This window comes from Orbicella franksi, chromosome 3, assembly GCF_964199315.1.
Source record: "Orbicella franksi chromosome 3, jaOrbFran1.1, whole genome shotgun sequence".
Classification (NCBI taxonomy): domain Eukaryota; kingdom Metazoa; phylum Cnidaria; class Anthozoa; order Scleractinia; family Merulinidae; genus Orbicella; species Orbicella franksi.
In genome coordinates, this window is record NC_138147.1 from 1436752 (window position 1) to 1454713 (window position 17962).

At 38.5% G+C, this 17962-nt stretch overlaps 2 protein-coding genes across 3 annotated transcripts; both read left to right on the forward strand.

The window, feature by feature from the left end:
• The first annotated feature begins 670 nt into the window (after positions 1–670).
• On the forward strand, positions 671–3358 carry LOC145480565 (glutathione S-transferase omega-1-like). Its single transcript, XM_081458807.1, has 4 exons — positions 671–844; positions 2247–2409; positions 2741–2841; positions 3198–3358. Exons 1-4 carry the CDS (start codon positions 755–757, stop codon positions 3225–3227), a joined length of 384 nt encoding a protein of 127 aa, XP_081314933.1. The 5' UTR covers positions 671–754; the 3' UTR covers positions 3228–3358.
• Positions 3359–5442: 2084 nt separating this feature from the next.
• On the forward strand, positions 5443–17934 carry LOC145480572 (tRNA wybutosine-synthesizing protein 5-like). Of its 2 annotated transcripts, none has more exons than XM_081458829.1 (10): positions 5443–5950; positions 11484–11550; positions 11971–12096; positions 12757–12806; positions 12923–13015; positions 13492–13665; positions 14180–14249; positions 14333–14398; positions 15782–15859; positions 16900–17934. In XM_081458829.1, the coding sequence occupies exons 1-10, from the start codon at positions 5481–5483 to the stop codon at positions 17008–17010; spliced, it is 1305 nt and encodes a 434-aa protein (XP_081314955.1). In that variant the 5' UTR covers positions 5443–5480; the 3' UTR covers positions 17011–17934. The 2 variants fall into 2 exon arrangements, with proteins under 2 accessions (XP_081314955.1, XP_081314956.1); XM_081458830.1 differs by lacking the exon at positions 5443–5950 and adding an exon at positions 7020–7918.
• Positions 17935–17962: the final 28 nt, after the last annotated feature.

Consider the following 17962-nt stretch of genomic DNA (forward strand, 5'->3'; position numbering starts at 1 on the left):
TGCCCCCGGACCCCCCTAGGAGCTTGCGCCTTCGGCGCTTGTTTTGCAGTAAATCGGTCAACATTTTTCCCAGATCCGCACCTGCTACCGCTCGCATTCTCGACCCCAGATACCGCCATCTTTTCCGAAATAAAAGGTTATTGCTCGTGGCAAGGACAGTTAATCGTCTAAAGCCAGTTGTTTTTTATCGGAGTAAATTTCCGTGTTTCTCTGAGCTGCTAAATATCCTTGTTATGGACCCTATAAATTCATATACACAAAGTACCATGTAACTCATCAGGACTGAGCCAAGAGAACTTACAGATTGATTATCGCCATAAACAAGGGATTTTCTTTTCTTCTCAGAACTTTCTAAAAAGAACCCATTTTCCTGTTTTTGATCGAGTTGAACAATGGAAACAGTCGTGAAAGTTTAAGATAACTGTTGGAACATGAACTCTTTATCTCGTTCTCCAAAAATTCCACTCGCGGATGTTTCTATAAGGCCTTTTCATGAAGGCTATCCTGGAGGTAAAGAACTCGTTTTCTAAAGGACAGAGATTTTACTTTTGGGCATTGTTTGGACCCTGTTTGGGAACGCCAAAAATAACAGCCGTGACGTGACGCAATGAGCCGTGAAGTGACCCAATGAGCTTGTTTCAAAAGAAATGCAAATTAGCGTGACCAGAAAATAAACAGACCGGTCAGGGTGACGCAGCAGATCTCTGTTTGCCGTAAGCTGCAGTGTAGTGTGTGGATTAGTTTGTTGAAGAAAATGAGTCATTTTTCCAGTGGATCTCAAAAACCAGCCCGAAAAGGGGACGGTCTTCGTCTGTACAGTATGAGATTCTGTCCATTCGCTGAGGTAATGTTTACGACCGTTTACATGTAGCTAGTTTTTGTGCAAGTTCGCCAACAACCGTAATCACGATGTTAATGGCCTAATATATTTCAGACGACAAATAATTCGTTTGAGACGGCTCCTATGTCCGTAGTTATTTCATGTTGTTTCTCTCAAATCTGGATGCATTGATGAACAATTGAGACGAAAAATCCTTCTTGAAGGGTCATCCATCTTTATTTGGTATTTCGAGTAAAATGTTGTGTTGGAAATCTACAAATAGCGATATTTTCTTTTCGTTAATTACTAGTGAAAGTCCGAATCAACAAATTTTTAGAAACGGATTTCACTAAAAAAGTTAACGTTAAAAAGCAACGACGTTTCGACCGCTCGATAGTCTCCTCCGCAGTCGTTTTTTGGGATGTCACGCAACGTTGCGTGACACCCCAAAAAACGGCTGCGGAGGAGACTAACCGCTCGACGGTCATTTTCAAGTTGAAAAGGAAAATTATATTGCATGCGCCCAAATATATACAATCGATTATAAGAATGCTAATGAGACACTGACTAAAACTCTAAAATATTTACATAGAAACAATACAAGAAAATTGCGGCATGAGTAATAAAAACGTTAAGGCGATAGAAACGATTTAAAAAAAATATATATATATAACTTCAGAGAAGTTCAGGTCTCACGAGTAATCATCGTTTTAATTATGGCTACAGAACTGTTTCGTATGGCATAAGGACCACACTCATCAGGCAATGTTCAGTCGTTAAAATTGCCTGATGAGTGTGGTCCTTGTACCACACGAAACAGTTCTGTAGCAATAAAACGATGATTACTCGTGAGACCTGAACTTCTCTGAAGTTATATATATATATATATATATATTATTATGTAGGCGAGACTGGCAGATGTTTTGAAACGAGAAAAAAAGAACACATGAGGAATGTGGTGTCTTACGCAAGAGGTTCCAACATCGCTAAACACGCTTGGTCTTCAAATCACTCTATTGACTTTAAAAATTCCCAAGTGATTGACAAGGGTTCTTCACGTATTCGAAAGACGTTAGAATCATGGCACACCGCTTCGATAGATCATGCAGATAACAATTCTAGGCCGCTCCCCAATCAATACTCTATTCTTTTAAAAAAGAACAATTAGTTTATTAACACTTATATTTTTCCATTTTAATATATTCTTTTTATAGTTCCACCTATTTTTGTATATATTTGTAGTTGTTATCTTTTCCATTTTTTATCCATCGAAGGCTGTAGTCTGACAGCCGAAAGCTCTGAAAGTTTTAACTTTATATAGCCAGTGAACGTTTTTTATAAATTTTTAATATCTTATGTCATGTTCTAAAATAATCCAGCTTGTATTGTAATTACTAGTTTCTGTGTTTGAATCTGATTAAATCAGAGAGCCCGCCTTGTGCTCGCGGCCAAAGGTATTGAGTATGAGTGCGTGAACATCAACTTGAAGGATAAACCAGAGTGGTTTTTGGAAATAAACCCTCTGGGAAAGGTCCCAACTATTGAGATGCCCGATGGAAAGGTCATTTATGAATCTGCAATCTGCTGTGGTAAGTGGAGTCCGAATTTATTTCTAAGAGATTTTCATTGCTTACCCCCTCAGTTTAACATGTGGTTGTTAGTGTCCATCTTGAGACTAGTGCTAAGTAGATCACTATTTGTCGTTTTCCAGCATACCCTGCAACCAGGCTCTCCTGCCGCGAACGACGAAGTCACGAAATACACACAGGCGAGTGGCGAAGCCGCCCGAAGCCCACCACACGTAGTTCGTAAACTCACTCGCGCGACAAAGCGTGCGCCAGATAGCAGCGTTGAAATGCAAAACCCAAACCTGGAGCCTTCTCAGAGGCTTTCCCAATATTTTCTTTGTTTTTCTCTTAGAATTCCTGGAGGATATGTACCCGGAAAAGGCACCCCTCTTTCCTAAAGACAGCTTTTCCAAACACAAGCAGCGATTGCTGGTTGAAGTTTTGGGAAACAAGGTACGTATCGTTTAATCTATTTACGTCAATTGAGGTAATAACTGTTTACAATAATCGCGTGAGTTAGTAATAACAAAGGCGTAACTCGGTCAGAGAATAGCTTCATGCTAGGACAACCGGAGATAAGCGTCAACCTTAGGGGCCACTGGGTTCGAACATAGACTTACCTAACATGTAAGCGAATACAGAGGTGTCAGAAAGGCGACAGAACTTATCCTAAAGGAAATTCCCTGGGGCAGGGTCGAGAGAGGAAGGGAACCAACTGGATAAACCTTTACTGGTATAAAAGGCGTAAGTCCTAGCAATATCTTGTAACGGTCTAATAACCAAATAGATATGGTTGTTTCTTGCCGCAGGTGACAATCCTAGCATGGCAGACTACCTGATGTGGCCGTGGATTGAGCGCCTGTATATGCTGGATGAACTGAGCAAGTTCCCAGTCCTCTCAGCTTGGTGCGCGGCAATGACCAACTTGGCCGCAGTCAAGGAATGTAGCTATCCAGTGGAGTGGCATAAAAAGTTTCTTGAGTTGTACAGGGAGGGAAATCCAGACTCACAACTTGTCGGCATCGAAGAAAAGGCGTAAACAACAGTCCTCTTAAAAGGTCTTTTGCCATTTTCTTTCATTAAGTCTAGATACAGGACATTTGCGTTTTCATTTATCTCTGAAAGCTGACTCAAGTAGGTTGAACTGAAAAGTAATGTAGTTTTTAGTCTAAGAGCTCGTAGATCGTTGAAATCTGTTATAAAAACAGTAGTCATGCGAGGATAGCTCTTGGCTTTTGTAACTGGTTATTCTGTGTATTTACGTAATTTTACTGAATAAAAGAAATACCGTCAGCACAGTCTTTGTCAGTTTTTGATGTCAAGTTAACGTTTCGCCATGGAATTTCATTTTCGGGGAAGAGAAATAATCTAAAAACAATTCTTCAGATACAAGAAGGCGTTAGAGCAACTGCTTTTGCTGAGCTATCTGCAGTGTAATTTTGGTCATTTCCTTCTTGACTGACTGCCTTCGGGCTCAACTTTTGTCGCGCTTCTTCGCGACTGTATAGTATGAATGAGAGTTGATACCCCATATAGGTCTTAGTCCTAAGGTAACCTCTCTCACACTTTTTTATCCATTACATTTTCCATTTTTTTTACATCACTCCCGCCCTCAAATCCTGTGAAATAGCCAATCTTGTGATGTGAAATTAACCTACACGGACAGTCCAAGAGGACCTCAGTCATCAATTTTTCATCGCCCATGAAAACATTCACATAGCGTAATATAATCTGCCAGAGGACTAGATTACACATCATCTTGTTGCCGGCCTAAAAGAGAACATGTTTTGATCGTACTACACACAATCCAAGTTTCATTTTCGTAGCTTCAATGCTACGTAAAATTACCCTTTTTCCTCACCCCCCCTCCCCCTCATCCCGTAAGTCGGGAACACAGTTAAGGTCACTTCAAACCTTCGCGGGTGTCCCCCAGAAAAAAAATTCGTACGCGCGCTGTTTTGAAGGAAACCTGCACAAACTATATGTCAAGAGAAAGGTTATGAAATGTAGAATTCGATAAAATTATGTTCTTTTTTGCCGACTGCTTTCCTAAGGCGGCAGAAGCCGTTAACGCCAATACGACCGACTGAAATCCCGGCAAATTAATCAGGTATCAAATGCGATCGTTGATGCAAAACAACTGTGCAGTGTTAATCACAAAGCATCAATCTCTCAAAGCGTGTCAGCATTTTCTTTCATTTCTATTGGTTATCATTTTATAGATCTGTCAAGTTCCATTTATTATGACTTTTCGTGCCCAGCTGCTGTTTGTTGAAATTTTTCAACCTCGTTCCAAGGCTCTCTTTCCTCTGTCTCCCTTATAAGATATTTCTTTTAACGTATGTTATATTAGCTTTGATCCAAATTCCTCAGAGTCTATCATAGTTTGTGACAAGGCTATAAATGTGTTTTAGAGAGATGTGACGCAGATGCGGAGATGCGCGCCGTGATATAAGCCTCGCGCCGCGCTCAAAACACGCGGGTTTGACCTCAGAAAAACAAGTACTAGGAAAAATAGAAGTTACGGATAGAAAAAGAAATCCCGGTTATAAAAAGACAAAATGCGGTCGTGGAAAAAAAAAAAGACGCTAGAGAAAAGAAATAAAAAAAAATAACACACAAAAAAAGACAGTCGATTTCCCTCACGCTACCAGGCCACAGCAGCAATGTCGATACAAATATCAATTACTAATTTACCTTCGTTCAATTTAGCTCGGTGTAGATGGCGTGATTGTTACAATGAAGAATGCGTACACAAGTAAAAGGTGTTTTTGAGATGTATTGAAACAATATCAATTATCCAGGAAGTGCCACTGACTTGAAGAGCGTCAATGATTTACAACGAAAAAACAATCGTTCAGTTTTAATCTAAATAAGCTATTCAGTAGTTCTAAGAATTGATCATAGCACAACAAGTGAAGGAGAAAATGTATTTACATCGAAGTTAATCAAGAATTAATTCATCTCTCTATGTTATTGTCGATACAGTAAAGGCGGAAGCTTCAACTTGAACATAATGTTTCTATTAAAATTATTCACAATTGGACACATGCAAATTTATACGAACGAGTTGTTTTGTTTTACACTGTGTTATGTTAATGTACGGCCACTACCGAATGATCAGCATGGCCTCCATAGCCGGTACATCCTCGATTACTCCAGCTTTCTTGCTGTTTCTATTTCTGGGACAGTCTGTTTGTACAAATGACGACCCGTCTTTATATCCTGGTCATCTGGAACCACTCGGTGCAAGACACAACAAGAGTTCTGTGAAAACACTATACGCTTTCCCGGAACCAAGAAAGTTCTTTCAAAATTTCGTCTCCGCGAGTTTTCCTCTCTTGATCAAAGGCGGAGCGAAATTATCGTCGGCATTTTCTCAATGGACCGACGAGTATTTCGTGTCTGTTCCTGAATCGGATAACTTTTTAATCGACGTTGAGAATGGAAAGAAAGAGAATCGAACAAAAGGCGATTTACAACGGATGTCTTTTAAACAGTTCGTCGAGAGTTACAGAGACCAAGACGTGTATATGGTGAACGGAGTGCCCAAATTTATCCAGTAAGTAAAAATACAAAATTTCTGTTCATTATTGATATTGCCTTCAGAAAATATTTATTTTGTTGTGATTTGAGAAGTTGCAGTTGTTCATTTTGTTCTTATAATCCATGCAGAGATTCAGTTCCGCTTTATTGTTATTCAATCAGCGTTGCCACCATTTTTGCACCTGCCTTCAAAACACGTTAATTACTCATGCAAATCAATTGTTAACCATCCGATGATAAAATTCCAATGATTGTAACCAGCTACCTAGGAAGTAGGTACTTATGAAGGCCATCTACAATCCTAGCTTGCACACAATACAATTTTTTGAGTGATATATTTACAGTTAATTAATTTACCAGAAAATCTCCATGCACTCGGTTGGTGTAACGTAGCACAGCCCAAAGCCATATGTTCCTGTATCATATATTTTATTTTACTTGCTTTGTGCTTTACTGTTCGTTTGACTCGCAGGTCATTGCCAGGTTATTCTCTGTAGTCTCTTTTTATCAACAAAGATGCTTGGCTTTCTTTTCTTGCAGTGAGTTGTAGGTTTCTGCTTAATTTTTCCAATCGCAAAATCTTTCTTTCTTCATTGTCTCTTATTGTGTGTTTTCGAAGAGTTACATGTGTAAGTATAAATTACTTCATGTTAGAACTCTGTTAAGCTATCAATCTACATCTCTTATTACGACGTGAGCAATCAGATACCTGAAGGGTATTGGCTACGTGTAAGGATATTGCATAGCCGACTGTGCCAATTCAGAGAAAGACGCAGCGAAAGTCGTTTAAAACGAAACAGCAATCAGCTTTTCAAATAAGGGCCGGTATGTTCGGAATTTGAGTATTCTGGTCTGGTCGGATTTTTGGGGCAAGTTCTATTCTTATTAATTCGATTCATCTCTTTAAAAATCAGGGTTTGGTCTGAGATCGCATAGTATATTTTAGTCTCAAATAGTGCAAGGATTTCATGTTTTGCAAGGATTTAATGTTTTGCACGCACCGCATATCCCGCCCACAGCGACTTCCACACTAATTAATGGTAGCTCTAACTCGTATAGAAGTAGCCGGGCTCGGCTCCTTGGACTTGATATACTCTACAGTTTTAATTTTTCGGTTTGAGTAACTTCTATTTCACAAAGTATTAAAAAATCTTATCTGACATTTTTACACACGTTCAGTTGCGAGTAGGTCTTTATTTCTTGCTGCGAGACGATGGGCCAACTCTCTTGTAGCCAGCAACCCAAACAACTGCCAACAGAAGTTGATCGCAGGCTATTTACTAGATTGTTCAGCGCAATGGCTAAGTTGATTTCAGCAGACTCTGGACAAAGACGTGTATAATTTTGAGAACTTTCAAAATCACTTGTAAACGTTACTGTCCACTTCCGCCACATGCTTCAACCTCGATCCCAGGCTTTCTCTCTTCTACCCTCTCATGTGACGTCATTTTATCTGCATAATGCTCAGAAACGAGTAAAGATTTCATGCAGAAAGTTTATAATTTGGGATATGTTTGCATGTGGACTTGACACGTACCATGGGAAGAAATTCTCTTGTATGCCATATCTTCGTATATTTCCAACTTGCATTGATTTCAGTAGCAGAATACTCGCAAGACGAGTTACCTTCGACGAATTTTGACCTGCACCCGGGCCATTTACAACCTCTGGGATCACAAAACGTAAAACATTCACTTGAAGTGATTAATGACTTTTTAACTCCTGTGGAATTCTTCAAAACTTACGCAGCCCCTGTTAAGCCTGTGTTGATACGAGGTGGAGCTAAAGTCTCACCAGCTTTTACTAGGTGGACTGATGAATACTTCTTGTCTCTGCCCGAGTCAAACGATTTCAATATTACTGCGGAACAACGAAAAAAGGAGATTCGAACCTTTCCTGCTATTGACATAAGCTTCAAGGAGTTTGTGACGACTTATGAACAGGAGGATATCTACATGGTGAACGGTGTTCCTCCGTTCCTTCAGTAAGTAGAATTTGCTTCTCGAGAAGGTTCCCCTCATATTTGCCAAGTAACAGTGCCATCCTCTAGGCTGAAAGAAGCGAAGAGGATGTGAAGTGGGTTGGAATTTACACCTTTTAAGACCTATAAGAAGGCCATTTATTTTGCATGGTTAAATTAATTTTTTAGTTATATGGCTAGTTCACTGAGAGAGCAAGATGAACTGACCAAATCCTGTGCTGTGATTGGCTACCCAAGCAGGCGAGATGGTGCTGTGTCCTGTTAGAAAAATTTCCCTGAAAGCCATAAAGCTTGTTCAGTCAAGATGGCTTGATATTGGCCTTGTTCTTTTTTTGCGAGTTTATGGACCTCGACTCCGTCTCGGTCCATAAAATCGCAAAAAAAACAAAAAAACAAAAAAAAAAATTATGCCAATATCCAGCCATCTTGACTTCACACTTGGTGAATAACCCATACATCATGCCTGCTCAAGACTACCCACTGTGCGCTGCAGGAAAACAGTGCCCTTTTTTCATAAAAGCTTTTTAAAATAGATCCTTTGTTGACCAGGCTTGTTCAGTCAAGGTGGCTTAACAAGTCAATAACAAGTCAAGTCAACTCCGTTTTGGTCCATAAATGTGCAAAAAAAAAAAAAGAACTTGGCTAATATCCAGCCATCTTGACCCTACACTTGCTCAATAACCTATACATATATGTGGCATAAATGTCAATGTGAAGGAATGGAGAATGCATGATGTATATATGAAGTTTTCTTTAACCACCTATAAGAGTTACAACTACATGCACAGTAATAAGAGAGATTCTATTTCCCAAATTTTTTTCCCCAAAATACTTTTTTTATTGGTTGTGTCATCCTATAATTAGTTTGAAAAGAGTAAAATAAGCAAATTTTTGATTTGAAGAATGACTACCGGTAAGTTTTCTATTTGTTAAAAAGCCATAGCAAAAAGTTTTAGTGGCCTCATTAAACCGCACGGGACAAAAATCAACATCATTATTGAACTGACTATGTGGAATTTGTGATGGTTTCTTCGGGAACACAGTCATATGGTCTGTTAACCTCAATTTTTCAGTCCAGCTACAGTGAATGCAGTTTTTCCACGTTCTTGCTTTTATATGTCTGAGATTTGAGGTCTAAAATTTTGTGTGGCCCGAATAAAGGAGAACATGAAAAATGATAGGGCTTGATTTGTAATGTCATATGAGAATGTTATAAGCTGGTGCTAAATAGCAAGCTGTCTGTGCCAGCTGCCAAAAGGGTGTTGGGCATTATATATCTTTTCACGAGTCTTCAAACGAGCTTGGCATCTAATCATGCGTTATGGGACTCTGAATAATAGGCCTGCACTGCATGGGCAGTAAAATAAACCAGCAATATGTTAACTTCAAGTTGAACATGATTTCACTGGCTACAATTTCCTTGAAACTGATAACAATTAAGTAGAAAATTGATATGTTACTCAGCTGCCAATTTACGATAAAACATCTACAGAAGATAAGTATCCCAGTTTAAGTCACCCAGCTGAATCCTGATTTCTTGGTATGATCTACCCAGGAATAGTTTAAATTAGTTTAAATTAGTTCAAAATAGCGCAGTATGCATTTCCTGGTGCAGGTGTAACAGATGTTGTCAATTTTCCTGAACAAAATAACAGTGACAGCTTCCATAGCTGTAACAATAACTAGTTAACAACAAAAGAAGTTGATATGTACCTAGTGACTAGTTAAAAATGCAGATTTCCTTGACCTGTCTGTGTAGACATCCTGTTGTGACATTTTTGTTTTTAAATATAGCTTTGTATTATCATTTACTGAATTAAAGTTGGTGGGGCCTTTTCCTCTTGTGACACAACCCAGTGCAACAAAAGGAAGCTGTGGTGTTGCAACCTCCTCCTTTCGGGTTATTAAAAAAAACATCCTGTTGTGACATGGTGCAAAACAATATTATTTTCCCTTTGCAAACAAGTGATATCTTCTTACAGCTACTAACCCTGTTTTTGTTACCAAATAAAATGATAAAGTAAGACAAGGAAAGAATATATTAGCTAGATAACGATAATTTAATGACAACAATAGCATTGTTAACTGCTGCAGCTGTGGTGTGTCAGTTGGTGTAACTCTGTCAGTGACTAATTTTGAACCATTCTAGCTGGGTGCCATATGCCTGGTGCAATAAATAAATTTTGTCTTACATACTGGCTGTGGGAATAAAGCTCTGTCAATGGCAGTATCCAGGATTGAGCAGTTTTCTTTTAAATTTTTATCACTTGTTTACTTTAAAAATTTATTTACATATCCAAGACATATTTAGATGTCTTTAATTCATGGCAAGTTAGATTTGCTACTTTTTTCAGCCCTTGTTTCACATGAATAGTACTGCAAATAGTAATAATGCCCTCACTGCCAATGGGATTATTGTCCTAGCATTATTCAATGATGTATGTGTTGTGGTGAATTTTTATTTTTAACTATGTGTTTAATAAAGAGTGTGCTGCCTCCTTATAATTTTTTTTGGTTGGGCAATATTATTATTTAATAATCTTATTTTGTAAACTAAAATCTACATGTGTTTAACTTTACTGACAGACTCTTTTAATTAAGATTTAGTCTCCTTAAAAATCTAATTTGACACTTGATGTACCTGTAATTATCCAATTTAATACACTGTAGTGCCAAATAATAATGTACCAACCAAAGTTGAAAACAAATACTAGATTTTATAACTTACACTAGTTTAAGTCTGCAAGTCTGTATGGTCACTGAACAGTGCAAATTATTCAAACAGAAAAACAACTCAAAACTGCAAGTGATCATATTTTCAGTTTTCGTCTAAACCTGACCACTTGGCCCTTTGAAACTAGAATTTTTCAAAGTTTTTTGTACTGCTGTAACTAGTTTTTGTCTATGGATTTCTGAGAATATAATTCTCCTCATAATATCAACTTTCCAGTTCTAAGGTATTTAGGTAAGGTAACGTTGTGAAATCCCATGGTGCTCAAATTCAAAGAGGACTTTAAAGGCCATGATATTTGGGATCCTTGCTTCATTAAATGCCAAGAGTTTGGAAACCTATTAGTGTTTCATACACAATTTGATCAGGAGAAAGTTGCATACTATAACTGGGCATTTATATTTAAAAAAGAAACATTTCAAACTAACTCCAAAAAAAATAAATAAATTAATAAATAAATAAATAAATAAATGAATAAATAAGTAAATAAACAGTAACTATATCATATGTTAATGTCAAAATGAATTTTTAAATTATTGATATATATTTATTATTTCTTGAGGGGTGTACATTGAATAGATATGACATGATTTTGATGTTACTTTTAATGTCAACTGAATCTGGTTCCACTTGATTTATTGTGTGCTTGAGGCTTGTCATAGATCTAAAAGTAATAAATAGTTCTTGAAAAGCTATAGATCACCTACATGCACTGTGACATTTTCTGAACAAAATGATTTTATTAATACAATATGTTGAATATGGTGTGTGAAGAAAAAGAAAATTATTGTCTTTGTATTCTTATTCTCAGTGTTGTCTTTTACTTTATAATCTCAGGAAGGATGTGATGCTGCCACCTCCACTTTTGTGTGAAGACATTGTGAAAGACATGTTAGTTGACACGGTTAGTCAATAGTGAAAAATTATTCCTTAGTCTAAAATGATCCTACTGTGAACCAGTGAACCTGGATGATTTATCCCTTTACATGTAATTCAAGAGTACCTTACACTATTTTCTGTACAAAATCTTACCGTGTTTAATGTTTGCCTCAATTTCTGTTTTATTTATATATCTATTCATTCATTTTTTTATCGTTATTTTAAAAACAATTAAAAACAATGTAAAAATTAATTAGTTATTGATTAATAACTAAATAAATTTGTATTTATTTCTGTAATTGTGTATTTTTAGATATTGAAATATTTATTTGTAGAATCATTGATGTTATTGTCCAGAAGACTGTTGTAAGATGTGTCTGTAGCATTCTTCTTTCAAACTAACCTATAATTTTATTTGTGTGTTTATTTGCTTATTGCTGATTAGGTCATGTGGTTTAGCAGTGGTGGTACCAAGTCAGTCTTGCATAATGACGATGTTGACAACATCAACTGTTTGTTCAGTGGAACCAAGGAACTTTTATTTATAGATTACAAAAAATACAAAGGCAAGGTGTGTTACATCTAAACTAGAAATTAAAGTATAAATTGAGAGACAAGTCACTATTTCAAAAAGTACATGCACCTACCACTGAATTACCCAAGCTATAGTGTAATTCTTGTTCAGCATATGTGTACATTTTATGGGATTGTGTATGCTAGGTAATTCAGAACTTCATTTCCCCCTCCCCCTCCCTGATTTTGTCAGGTTGCTCTTACAGTGTGATGATCTAATCCCTTTTTACTCCTGGGAGAAAGGGTGCTGTACTGGCTTGATTAGATGTCATTATTTCATTTTATTTATTGACAGCAAGTTTTTGTTTCCTTTAAAACCTATTCCATTAGACTAGAGGTACCATGATTTGGAATGGTTCAGCTGAGAAAATTTGAAATGAAACAGCCTGTGTACTGTAGTGAAGCACAATTTTCAACCCCTAAGAGGCTCTGTTGGGGTAAAATTCCAACATGCGACATGGTGTTGAAATGGCAGCGTGGAGGCTAATAAGATGATGACAAGCAGACTTAACAGCATTCCTTGTGCTGTTGTGTTGTCAGTGCCAAAACTAGAGTTCCCCCACCAAACTAGGGTCTAACATACTACCATAATGCGACAACACTAGCTAACAAATGTTGTTTTCAGCAGTATGATTAATGGTTCTGTTTATTTATATAGGTACCAATTGATTTCCCTTCTGGTGGATACTCTGGAGTAGATGTCGATCGGTATGATGACACAGTTTTTTATTTGTAGTTTGTATTTAACAGGCAAAATGTGAGCTCCATTACCAACTTCAGCGCTTCTTGAGTGACTAAAATGTTAAGTTTTTTTCATATTTCAGAGTTGATTTCGTCAAGTATCCCAGTTTGAAAGATGTAGAGTACTTTAATGTGACCATGGAACCTGGAGATTGTCTTTTCATTCCTTACAAGTGGTGAGTTTTTCCAAACTCTATTTCGTGCTTTTCTGTTAAGTGCACTATAAAGAGATGCTTTCAAGGAAATGTCAGGGGCGTTTTCCATTTAGTCAAATATTCCAGAAGGTTTGGAGTTAAGTGGCTAACACTGTGTTTGTTCACCCAAGTGGAAAATGTATACAAACTTTAGGACTTCCTTCCTAGAAATTACATTTTTTTTCCCCCTAAATCGTCCATTAGGGCAAACCAAAAAATCATAAACTTACCATTCGCCTCAAGCCGAGATTTTCAGAATTCTTGACTAGATGGAAAGCGCCCCAGGGCTCATTTTTCAATCAACAATGAAAAAGATGATTTATAGCTGAAAATTGGTCTGGATTAGAAGTAACCGGTTTGCTAACTATGTGAGACTCAAAACGATAACAAAACCTTTTTCAACCCCTTCTTGAATGGGTGATAGACTAGGACGCATTCATACTGCTCTGCCTCATCAGGTATCATCAAGTGCGGTCGTATGATCGAAACATTGCTGTGAACGTCTGGTGGAAGCACCAAGCTGACTTCATTCCGACTGACTGTGATATGGAACCTAACCAGACCTTAGACAAGTTTAAGTTCGCTGCTCTCGAAAAAGAAGATTCAAGTGATGAAGAACCAGAAGATTTGATGTAAGTCGTGTTTTTTTTTTTTCAAAAATAAATGTTAATTCCCATTCCACTTGCTGTGAATGCCATACAATTCTCACAATGTGTTAGTTCAGAGAATTTGACAGAACATGGAGACAAATTCGTGTTAATCTCATTTTTCTTTGTCAAGATAACGCATCTCAGCCCTAATTTGCCAGTCAGGTGAAAATGTGAAGCAAGAGCCAAAAACATCGACGAAGCATGGGACGATTGGGTTACCTCGCTCGCCACACCACTCCAATTTGCGCGCGGTCAGAATGCGGAACAAGCTCGTCTTACGTAAACGCTTGTTACACAGGCTAATAAAATGAAAACTTTGCCTCTTTCTAGGATAGTCTGAGGTCGCTCGTTCCCACTCCCTCCTCAGTGAAGGCTGTGGTACAGGCCTTGCTGCTGAGTGGGCACTAGATATTTTGTTGATTTACCTTGTGCAAAAATACCACCTTAAGATTAAACCTCAGCCAAAGGTATTTACTGCTCTTTTTTCTCGCTCCAGGACGCATCTGGAATCGTTTATCTCGCAAGGTCCTCTGACTTTCGAGACATTTGAGGAACAGTTAAAACAAGTAAGCATTACGTTATTAGTTGCAGTCTTAAATGCAGTCAAGTATTTTTCCTTCAATTAATGATTGATTTTATTTTTTGGCAGGATTCTGTCATGTTTGGTGAGGACCAGTTTGACTGGAATGAACAGTTTTCATCCGTTGCAAAGCAGGTACTGCAATGAAACAGCGTCAAAGCACCGAGACTCGCTCTAAAAGATTGCTTTCCCCAAAAATCAACTACATTTGCAAATGAGTATCTGCAAGTAGGTCTTTCGTGATTTTACTAGTAAAATGCTGGAAAGTTGCACACTGGAATGCAAAAAATTTGCTAACATAATGCCAAAAATCCAAAAAGTTGCTACCTAAATTTCAAAAGTTACTACCTAAATTTCTTGATATTTTTATATAAACGTTGAATAGAAGCTTTATATTTCCTTCTTCACAGTAATTGCTATCACTGGTCAAAAGAAATAGCTTGAAGCCTAGCTTTAAGGAGTTGCTCGCAAATATTGGGCGAAATTTAAGGATACTAACGGAACAAATCATATGGTTCATTTGACCTCAAAAAGTTGATAATCCAGGAAATTCGCATGAATTGAAGTTTTCTACGAAATCGTTGACTTTTTCGTGCTTCATGCTACAAACCTATATTTTGTTCAAAAGTTGCTCAGAAAGAGAAAACTTGCTCCAGGTTGCTAGAACCGTGAAAAGTTGCTCAAAAGTAGCCGAGCCCAATCAGAATAGGCCTATCTGCAAGGCAAAGTATAGCTCCAAATGAATAAAAATATTTCACAACCGAGTTAGTGCGAGCGCGTCTCCAGGGTTTCTATACCAAGCCGATAATAGCAAAAATAATCTCTCCATGAAATGATACCTCTTCCAGCGAAAGATAACCGGGTTACAACTAAACGATATGGAACCATTGTGTGAAAGAAGACAGTTTTCATGCCCAGTTACCACATGCATCAGCATAGGTGTTTGATCCGTGTAGACACTTGAATTTGCGAAGTTTAAAGGAATTTAAAGAAAACTGACGTACCTAACTTTTTGCAAAATTGAGCGTTTTGAGCTTTGTGGCGGAATTGCTAACTCTACGCCACAGTCCAAGATTCACGTGCGTTCCATAACCAGATTGGAAAGTAGCCAATCTGTCTTGATTACCTGCGATCTACGATATCAAGTTACTGGCCTGATATCGGGGTTATTTTAGTCGATTTGTGTACGGTAAATACCTTGTAATAATGTTTTCGTAGGCCTCGACAGCTACCAGGCTCGCTTTGGGAGCTACTTGTGCTCGAACGTGTCTCGCCAAAGATACGGGCCATTGCGCGACTTAACTCTCTAGATATCCACCGAGGCATACGGAGGGAGTATGGTTAGGTAGTCCATTAGGTGTGACCCACGTTCGCATTGAGACCCGAGAGCCGAACATTTAGAGAGACCCTTAGATATAGCACAAACTTCAGTCCCTTCTGTAAAGAGGAATGGGTACATAAATAGGCTGCAGCCCTGGGAATGTTTTAATATGAATCCTTTCTTTTGTTTGATTGCAGATTTTTCAAGTATTAGACAAAGACAAAGATGGGATGTTTTCAAACCTTGATGTTGAACAATTAGCGGAAGATGATTCAGTAAGCATTGAATCCCGCATGCACACGATTGCTCATTAACTGTTCGGAACGCAATGGTTTTCAACATTGAGCTCTTTCTGTTTGCTAACGCGGATGGATCGTTTTTTTAAATTGATAAGATCGTAGTCTCTATTGTCACAAGCGTAGGACCGCCGGAAACGAAATCCAGTCCCCCAGTAGTGTCGTTACCTATTACCTTCCACACACTGTAGGCGGGACTCATGTGACTCAGCTTACCTCTCTCTCCCTCGCCTTGCAGAAGTCTGCGCGGTCGTAAAAGAAGTCGGCTGCGTGAAATGAGTGCAGACGCAATCTTACACTCCTATCACTCTACGGATTTTACCTACACCCAAAACCCCCTTTGAGCCTGTGTGAATGAGAGAGGTTTTCAGTAACATTGTGGTTTACTCGTTCAACCGGTATTGCCCGCGGGGGGCGGGGGGTATAGATTTGAGCCTGCTCTGGGACTCTAGAATTTTTTCCGATTGCTCCACGCTAGTGACATAACTGGTACCTGATTTACAGCTTATTATTTCACTTAGCTTTACTATTTCATTCCTATCATTTCTTTTAAGCTTTTGGACAACTCTTGTTCTTGCCTTACAAACCAGTGACTTTTTAGATTTTTTGTTCGCTGAAGCACTGATCTATGAAGTTACTGGGAGCTCGTCAACCTCAAACCCAGCCTCTCTTTCCTTTTGCTCCCTTGTCAAGGGAGGATATGAAGGACTGAAAGCCTGGGATCGAGCTTGGGAGCTGGTGGATCAATACCCCCTTTCACGGTTGACTTTCTCATTTGCACTACATTGTAATCCAACGTGAAATAAATAACAGCGCGACCGGATTGAAATTACAATTGCCCGTTATTACCTCACATACCTTCTGGGTTATATCGTAATGTAGATGAGAAAATTTCACCAGGAAAAGGGCTACTGTGTTCCATCTACGGACTCTAAGTGAGGAATATGAGATGGTGAATGTACGAATGATAAAAATGAACGCGTGAAAAAAAGTCCAATTAACTTCTTACTGTGTTATAGGTCGTAAGTGTTCTAGAAAATGAGTTGGCCAGGATCGAAGATTTAATAGAGGATCAAGTGGAGTTGATGGATTCTACTGAAGAACCAGAGGCAACGAAAGATGAACTGTAAAATGAAAATAACAGCGGGACCGGTGTCACAAGGAAATTCCAAACGCCATTAGACCTATCGTCAACGTTAAACTTCGCAGGCAAAACAGTGATAACATGAATGGATGAAAACATCAACGGAGTTGATATTTTATTTATTGTTTTGTCGCGAATCAGAAAACCAGTTAAAAACGATAAATTAGGTAAATATCCACAACTAGCCACTAACACCAGTAGGATAAAGCAGTAGGATAAAAATCCGCAAAAATTGACTCAGAAGACTGCTAAGTCTTATTTCCTGAGTTCGCGCGCAAGATGTGACCTTCGCCGCGCCAGCTCGAGGTAGCAAACAATAACCAATCAGACTGCGCGAAAAGCACTATCCACTGGTTTGGTATATACTAATAGCCTTTATTTATAGACAATAATGTAACCTAGTTTTATCTGCCTTGCATGAACCGGTAACATCGTAGAAAATCAGTCACACTGGATGGCACGAATGTCGTCTGACAACGGACATTTTGTACAATGTTACGCATCCCGTAGAATTTTTACATTGGGCTGCAGTTGAAATGCATACCTTCCAGGACATTTCTTACGGATGGTAACCATTGAGGGCTTCTTGTGCAGATATGGGTATCGAGACAATTTTTGGAAGACAGAAGTACATAGAGCTTCTGATGGGAGGATGTCCGGTGAACTGTGGTCGTTGCCGGAAGGCTTGATTTGTTTATTTGAGCGCAGCTCATTTTCAACCCAAGTTACCTTTATCACGCTCGTCTTTTTTGGTCACTCAATTCTTTCTCTACTGGAGAGGGGTCAGAGCCATCTTTGACGGATGACGTAGTTCTACAGGGAATCTGTGTATGTCCCGGAAGGGCTGTTGCTTAGAGGCTTCAATTTTCGCGCGCAAGTAAGAGCCAATCAGAAGCTACACGATCTCTGCAGTTAGGCTATCGGTAAGAAATTTTCGC